The 11,123-nt window shown below is 33.5% G+C and overlaps 1 protein-coding gene and 1 pseudogene across 1 annotated transcript; one reads left to right on the top strand and one right to left on the bottom strand.

Moving 5' to 3' along the window:
* The first annotated feature begins 1,339 nt into the window (after positions 1–1,339).
* On the top strand, positions 1,340–2,284 carry LOC141519048 (olfactory receptor 5D13-like). The gene has a single exon (XM_074231518.1). It carries the CDS (start codon positions 1,340–1,342, stop codon positions 2,282–2,284), a length of 945 nt encoding a protein of 314 aa, XP_074087619.1.
* Positions 2,285–3,595: 1,311 nt separating this feature from the next.
* LOC141519622 (mesoderm-specific transcript homolog protein pseudogene) lies at positions 3,596–8,065 on the bottom strand (annotated as a pseudogene).
* Between the last annotated feature and the right edge of the window lie 3,058 nt (positions 8,066–11,123).

Below are 11,123 nucleotides of genomic sequence, written 5' to 3'. Positions count from 1 at the left end.
AAAAAAAGACTGAATTTCTTTTAATGAGGTATTCCAGTGCATTCATTCTTAGTTTAATCCTTACAAAAGGATCAAGAAATCATGTAAACATGAAATTAAAATATAGAAAAAATATACAATCTATAGTACAAATCTAGAAAATGAAGGATCTAGGAGAGTCTATGTTCTGGTGAGTAGATATGCCTGGTAATTTCATACCAGAAAATTTTTTCTGCTTTTGCTTTTTCTTTTATGATTCTGTTTTTTTTTGGGGGGGGGGGATTATTGGAAATTAGAAGATTACTTTCATAAGTTCCATGAAAGATGAATCAGAAAAGAACTGTCAAAAAGGAGGGAATGGGTGGGCTTATCTGAAATCCCCATTCTACACTCCCTCCTCAACATTTTCATCATTTTCCATTTGATTTTTATTCTTATAAAGGGAACATAATTTCAATGCTTCTTAGAAGATATTAGAATCCAATATCTAATGTGTCTTAGGAGGTTTAAGAAGATATCTCTTCCCAGGAAAAGTTTTTAGTACATGTGAAAAGATGAGACAGGTAAACACAAGCATCAAAGCAAATAGCTTTTAGTCATTGTTAAAAGTCTACTGGCAAGTGCACTCAGAAATTGAGAGCAATCAAGAATGCCTGTGGATGAGGAGCATTGGATGGTCTAAGAAGCTTAATTCATAAATTACACGGTAATGATATTTTTTTATCCTAAAATAAAATTATTTGGATTATATTCTAAAAAATAATTAATTTTAGAGCTCTCACCTCAAGAATTTTCTGAATAACATGAAATCACAAGACCAAAAAAAAAACCACAACAGCAATATGATAAATAATTTTAATTGACTGAGATATATTAATGCATTAGAAGTCTAAAATGACCTCAGTATGAACAAGTATGAGGGATATGATAAATCCTGAAATGAGACATAGATGGAAAAGGGAGATACATCACTTTTTAATAGAGTACTACAAGGAATCCAGGGAAAGAAATTGCTAAGAGGGAAAATATCTAAAATAAATTTAAAAATAGAAGTTCGTTAAAATGAAAACTATTGGCCATAGCAGTGCAGCAGAAACATGAAAATTAAGGGAAAATATCCTCAGAAGATCACCTTTGATTCAATGAATTAAAGAAGGCATTAGTGAACAATTATGAAAGTGTGCACTCAATGAGTGAAGAGGGGGAGGGAGAGATATAGATGGATGGAAACTAGATATGGAAATACTTTGAAATGGTAGATAATGGTCTGGAAAATTGAACATATTATTCCTGGATGAGGAATGAAATTATTTATATTTTGCTTGTTATGATTCATTTATAACTTTCTCAAACAGGAATCATGATGAGCACATCGAAGAATCAGAGTTTTGCAGTCAAATTCATACTATTAGGATTCTCTGAAAGCCCAGAGCTCCAAGTACCCCTCTTTCTACTATTCCTTACCATCTATGCTGTCACTGTGGTAGGGAATTTGGGCATGATTGTGATCATCAAAATCAATCCCAAGCTCCATACCCCCATGTACTTTTTCCTCAGTCATTTGTCCTTTGTGGATTTCTGTTACTCCACTACAGTTACACCAAAATTACTAGAAAACTTAGCTGAAGAAGACAGAAGCATCTCCATCAAGAGTTGCATCACACAGTTTTCCATTGGTGTCACCTGTGTGGCTATTGAAACAGTCATATTGGCTGTGATGGCCTATGACCGGTTTGAAGCTATTTGTAATCCTTTGCTCTATACAGTTTTCATGTCCTCAAAACTCTGTGGCCTGCTAGTCACTGTAGCATATTTATGGGGTATAATCATTTCTGTGATTCTCACCTACTCAATTCTTGTATTGTCTTTTTGTGAGACAAAAATTATTGATAACTTTGTTTGTGAATATTCTGTCTTCCTTTCTGGTTCCTGCTCTGATAAGCACTTCAGTGAGCTAATAATTGTTATCTTTGCAAATCTCAGTGTATTGTGCACCCTCATCATTATACTTTCATCTTATCTTTTTATTTTTGTCACAATCCACAAAATGCATTCAGTCAGTGGGAGGTATAAAGCTTTCTCCACTTGTGCCTCCCATTTGTCTGCTGTTACCATCTTCTATGGGACCCTCCTTCTTCTTTATTGTATTCCCAATTCTAAAAACTCAAGGCTTATGATCAAAGTAGGATCTGTTTTTTATACCATAGTGACTCCTATGCTAAATCCCTTAATATACAGTCTAAGGAATAATGATGTGAAGGAAACCTTTAAGAAGTTAAAGGATTTCAAAATCATTTATCAATAAGATTATTTATTTAGATTCTATGACTACTGAATGAATTAAATTAAGGATGATAATTAACTCTAATCAGTTTCTCTCTTCTCTTGCTCTCATATCTGTTGTGTGAAGGATTGTCAGAAAAATTTTTAGATAAATTGAGAGTGTTTGAAATTGTTTAAATGTACTCCAAGATCCTGCATCTGTCTCAGAATCTTTCAATAAAGATCCTTGACAATTTATTTTAAAAATGTAAATCTACTAATTCTACATGAGTGAATAGTTACCTTCCTTTTTTTCATTCTTCACACTTTTTTATACTCATAGAGAAGACATAAACTAAAAAAAAAAAAAAAACAGTTCTTAACTAGTTGCACGACCTAGTGATTTTTGGATGTCTACCAGAAGCAAATATCTGGATAATTGACCATATCCAGTTTGGAATATAATTTGAGTCCCCAAGTTCTGGAGCAACTCAGTTCAGCTGTCAGATTTATACCCAAATTTCTGCCTACAAATTGCTTAGTGCAGGCTTAGTAATAAATATAGGCTTATTTGGTGATGGTTGATAGATTCATTTGCATGGGGAGACAAAGTTTCCTAGCTCTCCTATCTTTCAATATGAATAACTCTATCTAAAAAATTAGAGTTCATAATATAGTTTATTAAAATTCACTTTTTAATAATAGAAAAAAAGAATTATTCCAGCTTCAAGTTTTGTTGAATCTGCTAATAAAAAAAGACTGTAAAATAATGGATGTTCCTACTTCACTGAGACATTGTAGCAGTAGGTAACAAAACATAGGATGCAGGGCCAATTGTTTTCAGGTCTTTCCAAACTTTCATTTACAAAACCCTTCTGTTAATCATAGAAAGCATCCGATTGAAAGAAAAGTTATAGATAATAAGATAGATTGATAGATAGATAGATAGATAGATAGATAGATAGATAGATAGATAGATGATAGATGGATAGATAGATAGACAGACAGAAGACTTTAATGTCATTTTAAGAGAAGTTCTGAGGTTTTCTAAGGTATTTGACTTTTCATACTGAATAATTATATGGTTGGGTTTGAACTATAAAGTGTCAACCCCAAATTCCAAGAGTCCTTAACTTTGAAATCTTTTGTGAAAAAGAATGTTGCTAGCTTCTTGCTTGAAATATCTGGAATAGTCAGTTTTTAATATACAAAGACATGACCAAGTCCATAAGAGGATGGGATACAAGACACGATAAAACCCATTACTTGGGATCACTATTTAGAGATGACTCTTTGAGATGTCAGTTCCTTTTTTTTGAAACCATAACTAAAAAGAAATAGAGCAAGGAAAATATCAGAAAGAGTTGATGAATTTCAATTGTGCATTCAGAGAACCCACATAATTCTCTAGCTGTGGATAGTGGCTAATGTGGTCATCCAGAATCAATGCTGTGGTCTATGGGTACATTTTCTTATTCAGAATCATAAATGCCAAATCATTATTCATGGGATCTAATGTCCCAGAGCTGAAAAGAAGGGGAACTACCATGGAGATGAAAGCCCCATTCAATGATTTAAATGCATCTTTCTCTGCTGATATACTTCAAGAGTTTGTCAATGAGTAAGCTGACATTATTGGTTTGAATCTCAGCCACACACACCACATCTCAGTTTCTGAAGGCCATGTATAGGGCCCAAACACCACCAATAAGGAAGAAGAAATACATCAGGCTAGTAAGGATAAGAGACATCAAACCTCTATCTCTCAGCTTCTTCAATAGTAAAGTGGGAAAATGATTCTCAAGAGAAAATACCTCCACTTGACATAAAAAGGCTGGCGATGAGAAGCTGACCTGATACATCTATGCTTCTACCATTAAAGCTTCCTGAGTCACAGCATCCCCATAGTCATGAAACAGAAGGTTAAGGCTCTGGTTCTGAAGCTCTAGGGTTCCCAGCTGTCCGTTTGTGAAGCTGCCTTGATTAAAGAGGAATGATGATGGGATCTTGGTTTGTAACTGAAACTAAAACTTAAGAAATCAATGGCTATTATCTGGTGAAACTGTTGTTATACTTTCCTAGATCCTGTACTATTCAAAGTTAGATGTTGAAAAGAAACATGATTTCTGAGGTTCCAACTATACAAAACCCATTCATCCATTCAGAGTCTTTCCCTTACTATCTAGTCTAGATAATTCTGTTGTGAGACCTTCATTACTGAACCTCTCACTTTCTATTAGGTGCTTTTTATAATATCAGAAAAACCTGTACTGAATTAGGGGTGTCCTTAGGAGAGGTTGAGATAGCACAAATGAGGAGAATTTGGAGGAAAGCTTCCTAATTCCTCCTAAAGCTTTCAGTTTTCTTTTCCTGTTCCCTCCACTCAACAGAATGTAAACTCCAGTCTTTTTGCCTGGCCTGTAAATCTGTTGCTTTGAACAGGGCCTAGAACATAGAAATCAATTAATAAATACAAATTTACTGTTGAATGCCAAATTCTAGGGGTGTTGATTATCAGGTGTACTTTCTAGGACATTCACTTGATGACTGGCACTTATGGGTACATTTCAGGTTTGTTATCACCAAAGTGATTAATAAATTTAAAAAATATTATGCAAAGATCCTATTAATATTACTACTTCATTAGAATATAAGAACTTACAATAATTTTTTCATGTTTTAATGCTACTTTTAGGTCTGTACCCTAAAAACCATGTTTTAAAGGAAAAGGATCGATCTAAAAAATATTTATAGGCATTATTTTTGTTGTGGTAAAGAACTGGGAATGAGCAGATTCCCATCAATTGGGAAATGACTGAGCAAGCAATGGTATATAATACTGAAGAAGTATTAATGTGCATTAAAAAGATAATCAGACTGTATACTAAGGTCTAAATGGGTATATAAATATGATAAATGGTTATATAAATATGATAAATATGATATAAATGATATAAATATAAAGGGCAATACCATAAGAAATTTAGGTTAGGAAGAAATAGTTTATCTATTAAATCTCTATAGGAGAAAAGAATTTATGACCATACAGGAACCATAGAATTTTAGGAAATGAAAAATGGATAACTTTGATGATACTAAAGTAAAAAGTTATATAAACAAAACTAATGTGACCAAGATTAGGAGGGCAACAGAAAACTGAGGGAAAATATACAGCATAGGATTCTATTAAAGGTCCCATTTCTAAAATTTATAGAAAATTGAATCTAATTTATAAAAATACATGTCATTCCCAGGTAATTAATGATCAAAAGATGTGAACAAAGAGTTTTCAGATGAAGAGGTAAAGCTATTTATCATCATAAAATGCTCTAAATCACTGTTGATTAGAGGAATGCAAACTAAACCACATGGAGGTAGCACTTCACACCTGTCAGATTATAGAAAAGAATAATAATGTTGCTGAAGACTTGGAAAAATTGGAACATTAATGCTTTGCAGGTGAATTTCTGAACTGATTCAAACATACAAAACAGAAATTTAGAATTTTGTCCCCAAAGCTATAAAAAGTGTGGGTACCTTTAGATCCATAAATACCACTACTTGATGTGTATCCCAAAAAATATTATAAAAAGGAAAAATAGAACAAAAAGTATTTATAGAAATTTTTGTGATGGAAAAAAATTGGAAAATGAGGGGATGCCCATCAATGCGGTAAGGACTAAAAAAGTTGCCTTATATTGATGATAATAATGTAATACTATTGTTCTATAAGAAAAGATCAGCAAGTATATTTCAGAAAAACCTGGAAAGAATTTCATGAGTTTCTATTGAGTGAAATGAATAGAATAAGAAGAATATTGTACTCAGTTACCACTATGTGTTACTTAAGTCTTTACCTCAAGAAAGTAGATACAAGAAAATTAAAAAGTTGTTTTGATGGAAAATGATAAATTGAGATAGAGCTAAGGATTCTGAATGCAGATAGATGAGATTACAATTTTCAATTTTTTTTCTTGCTCTTTTCTCATATATTTTCTCCTTTTCCTTTTACCTCTTCTTTCTTAGCAAGTCCATAGAAATATGTTTAACATTAATATCCACATATAAACCATATCAGATTTCTTATTGTCTTGGGGAAGGGGAAGGGATGTAAATGAGGGATGAAAATTTGGAACACAAACTACTACATAAATGAATGTTGAAAATAATCTCTACTTGTAAATGAAAAAAATAAATACCATTAAAGAAATATCAAAGAAATATCAAAAGAAAGAATTGAAAAACAAGCAAAATAACCTGGAATAAATTATAAAATCTGATTCAAAGTTAAATGAGTGAAACCAGAAGACATTATACACAGTAAAACCAATCTTATAAGATGAAAAACTACAAATGATTTAGTAGTTTTCCACAATACAATAAGGATCCAGGACATTCCCTAGGGCTTTTGAGGAAGCATGCCATCTGACTATTTGGGAAGGGGGATGATTGGAGGGAAACTGACACTGTCTGAATACAGACTAAAATATGCTATTTTTCTCCTTTTTTCCTTCCTTCCTTCGTTCTTGTTCATTTTTTTTTTACAAAATACTGATAGAAATATTTTGCAATATTTTCATAAATGAATCAAATGAAGGGTAAGGAAGTAAGAGAGGGATAGAAGTTGGAACTTAAAAGTAAAAAAAAAGTTTAATTACTTGAGCATGTAATTAAAGAAAAAATAAAACATTATAAAATATCTTACCTGGAATGTATATGTATGCTATTTATAGCTTATGGTCTCCAACAAAATATGAACTCATTGTTTCATCCACAATATTAATTGAAAGGTTTGAAACATTTTTAAATACATAGTAAACATTTGTTGCATTGTGGATTGACTAAAAATGTCTTCAAACTCACAAACATAATTACTGTATTATTGGGCTTGGGGTGAAAGGCAGAAGAAATATATTATAAATTCTAACAGTAGCTTGACAATAAGCTCATCATTAATTTTATATATATAATATATATACACATACATATAAATATGTTTATAAATACTTACATGTGTATAGATAGATATGTGTATTTATATGTATATAAATATATACATTTATACTTGTGTACATACCAATGCATATGCAGTGACGTATCCAAGACATTCCATAAGGAAAGAGTGTCCGTTGGTGGGAATAACATTATGAGTTCAGGAGAGCAAACATGCAGTTATCAAAGCAGCTGTATCCCTACAGGAGAGAGTCTTGCTTGAAGGTTGAATGATAGCAGATCACCAAATAGAGTCATACTAGCTATTCAGTGACTTGTCCAGAAGTTAGAGTGAGGATTAAATTCTTCATCTTGAAATCCACTTTCTACAATGTCTTTACTGTGAGGTATAAGATGAAGTCAAAAAACTAATTATCAATGGGGGGAGAAAAAAGATGTTGGAGTGAAGATAGGAAATCCCTGGAGCTCTCCTTTAGACCACTCCAAATAACTTTAAATAATGATTCAAATCAAGTTCTAGAGTGGTGGAACCCAGAAAGAATAAGTGAAACAATTTTACAGTCCAAGACAACTTTGGAAGATCCGTGGGAAAGGTCTGTTACACAGGGAGTCAGTGCATCCAGAGTCATGATGGAGCAAACCATCTCTAGTCATCCAGGAACATCCCACAAGGTATCTGGGTCCATGGAAGTGGTGGCTTTTCCAAACCTCTAAGGCCAGGAATTGCCAAAGACAACTTAGAAGTTTAGGGGGAGAACTCTGCTACATCCAGAGACCATGGTGCACAGTTCAGAGCTGGCCTCAGCACAGACATGGCCCCAGGAACAAGGAACAGGTCTGGGGAGTCACCCAACAGGGAGTCACCTGTCATCTTCTCAGTCCAAGGATGATAAGGGGGTCAGGGAAGACTGCAGAGATCTCTGCAATCTCTGAGGCAGGACTCTGCTGCTTTATCCATATTCAGATCCAAATTGCAGTATGGGACCCCAGGCTCAGGAAAAGGCGATTTACTGTAATAGTGGAGCAGGGACTCTCCTTGCAGTTCCAGGGCAGATAAGAATGTTTGTGGCCATCCACACACCAGAGCACAGACCAAAAGTGCAGTCAGAGTCTCACAAAAGACCTTGAAAGAATTGAGGTCCCAGGGGAGTGTCCCTAAAAAAAATTACAGAAACCCTCAAAAACTCAGGACAGTATTTCCTCTACCCTGGAAACAGAGCCCCACCTTAACAAAGAGTTAAAATCAAATCACAGGCTGAGGAAACGAGCAAACATCAGAAGAAAATAATCCAAACTTGCAAAAATTACTTTGATCCTATGGAAGACCAAAATACATACTCAGAAAATAAGAAAATCAAAGTTTCAGTATCTAAAAGTTCCAAGAAAAATAAATATGAATTGATCTCAGACCAAGGAAGAGCTCAAAAGAGATTTTTAAACATTAAATAAGGAAGGGAGAGGAAAAAAATGGAAATTGCAGGAAAATCATGAAAACCAAGTCAGCAGCTTGGTGAAGGAATTACAAAAAAAATAAAATACTGAACAAAATAACATCTTAAAAACCAGTTTGAGTGAAATGAGAAAAGCAGTCCAAAAGATCAATGAGAAGAAGAATGCCTTAAAAAGCACAATTGGTCACATGAAAAAGGAGATACAAAAGATCTATGAAGAAACTAATACCTTCAAATGTAAAATAGAACTAAAGGAAGCTGATATGAGATATCAACAAACAATGAAACAAAAACAAGACAATGAAAAGCTAGAAGAACATGTGAAATATCTCATTGGAAAAACAACTAGCTTGGAAAAACAGATCTAAAAGAGATAATTTAAAATTTATTGGGCTACCTGAACATTATGAACAGGCAAAGAGCCTAGACTTCATTTTTCAAGAAATTCTCCCAGAAATTACCTTGATATTCTCAAAGGGTATCCTCAGAGGGTAAAATAGAAATTGAGGTAATCCACCAATCTTCTGGAAGAGCTCTCAAAATGGAACCTGCATGGAATATTATAGCCAAATTGCAGAACTCCCAAGTCAAGGAGAAAATATAACAAGCAGTCAAAAAGAAAGGGTTCATATATAGTGGAAATCCAGTAAGGATAACACAGGTTTTCATATCATCCACATTAAGGGCTCATAGAACTTGGAATATACTACAGAAAGCAAAATCAACCATCAAGCAAAACTGAGCATCTTCTTTCAGGGGAAAGGATGAATATTTAATGAAATTGAGCAACATTTGATATATGAATATAAAGGAAAACTTTTCCTATAAGAAAGATTAAAGCATATTATTTTCACTTCTTTTGTATTCCTAACTTGTGTTTTATCCCTGTTGATCTAATTCTTCTTTCACACCATCCACAATGTCACAATATGCTTAAAATTATTGTAAATGTATCACCTCTTCCAGACTAGAAAAGTTTGCAACTCAAAAGCTTACATAAATAATTGGTAAAAATCATCTTTACATGCAATTGGAAAAAAACTAAAAAGAAAAAAAAGAGGCTTTCTGCAGCACAACAATTTCCAAGAAGAAGCAACAAAAGAGGAAAGACCCACATGAATTGATGTCAATAAAATGAGCAGAAAAAGAAGAACATTTTATACTGTGAATTATTCTTCAAAGATGAATTGTAAATGATTTGACTATTCTAAGCAGTACAGTGATTTAACATTACCAACAGACACTTGAAACCTATTAAGGGTTTATAGAGAGAGAGAGAAAAAAAAGACTGATGGTATCTAAATGCAGATTGAAGCATGCTGTTTTTGTCAGTCCTCTTTATTGTGGCTTTGTCTTTGTTTCTTTACTCCATTCTCAATCCCTCCCTCCCTTACTTCCTCCCTCCCTCACTTCTTTATCTTTTTTTCTTTCTCCTTTTGTTCCTTCTGATCCTTCCTTTCTTTTTACCTTCCCTCCTTCTTCCTTCCTTCCTCTCTCTCTCTCTCTCTCTCTCTCTCTCTCTCTCTCTCTCTCTCTCTCTCTCTCTCCTCTTCTTTTCATTTGACTTTTACTAGGCAATGGAGTTAAGTGACTTAACAAATATCACACAGTTAAGCAGTTATTAAGTGTCTGAGTATGGATTTGAACTCATGTCCCCCTGACTCCAGGGCCAGTGGTCTACCCATTGTGTCAACTAAGTGCTTCTCTTTTGCTTTTTCTTGATCCAGTTTCTATTTTTTTTAACAAAATAATGAATGTAAAGAAATATTGTACTTGATTTACATGTTTTCATGAATGTTTATATTAGGAATAAGAGAAAAAGGAATAGATAGAATTTGGAACTGAAAACTTAGAAAAAGATAAAAAAATTACATGTAATTTTTTACATGTGATTATATTAAATTAAAAAATAAGAAATAGGTTGTATATCACCTGGAATGAATATGTACATTATTTTTTATTATGGCCATCATTAAAATCTGATTTTTCTGGGTATGCTCAATATTAAGTAAAATTCTTTGAATATTTTAAGTGCCCATTTAATATTTCTTGCATCCTAGTCTCACTAGAAATATCTCTAACTTTACAAACTTGATTATTATAGGGGATCTGAGTGGAAGAAGGAGGAGGCATTGTCTAATCTCAAAACTGGCTGGATACTAGGGTCATTGTGTCATTACATTACACATCTATGGAATGAAGCATAGGTTGTATAATTTTAGGGTTAACATTATGAAAATGGGAGTATTACTGTCCAGCGATCAAAGAGCAGCATCTTGGTTGAGAGTTGGGTGACATTACATCATCAAGTGCTGCTTTGATAGCCAGGAGCTAGAGTGAGATAGAAGTTCTGCATCTCCAAACCCACTTTTTACAATATCTTTACTGTCTGGTGCAAGGTGAAATCAGCAAATATTTAAGAAATTGTCTGAATAAGCATTTATTAAGATGATGCTGGTATGGATTTCCAGGGCTGAG

This window comes from Macrotis lagotis, chromosome 3 (genome assembly GCF_037893015.1).
Source record: "Macrotis lagotis isolate mMagLag1 chromosome 3, bilby.v1.9.chrom.fasta, whole genome shotgun sequence".
Taxonomy (NCBI): domain Eukaryota; kingdom Metazoa; phylum Chordata; class Mammalia; order Peramelemorphia; family Peramelidae; genus Macrotis; species Macrotis lagotis.
Note: the sequence above shows the minus strand (reverse complement) of the source record. Positions and strands in the feature narration are given on the sequence as shown.

What these genes read in the sequence shown, in the direction of transcription:
- LOC141519048 (XM_074231518.1), top strand. Translation starts at nt 1,340, where the DNA reads ATGATGAGCACATCGAAGAATCAGAGTTTTGCAGTCAAATTCATACTA.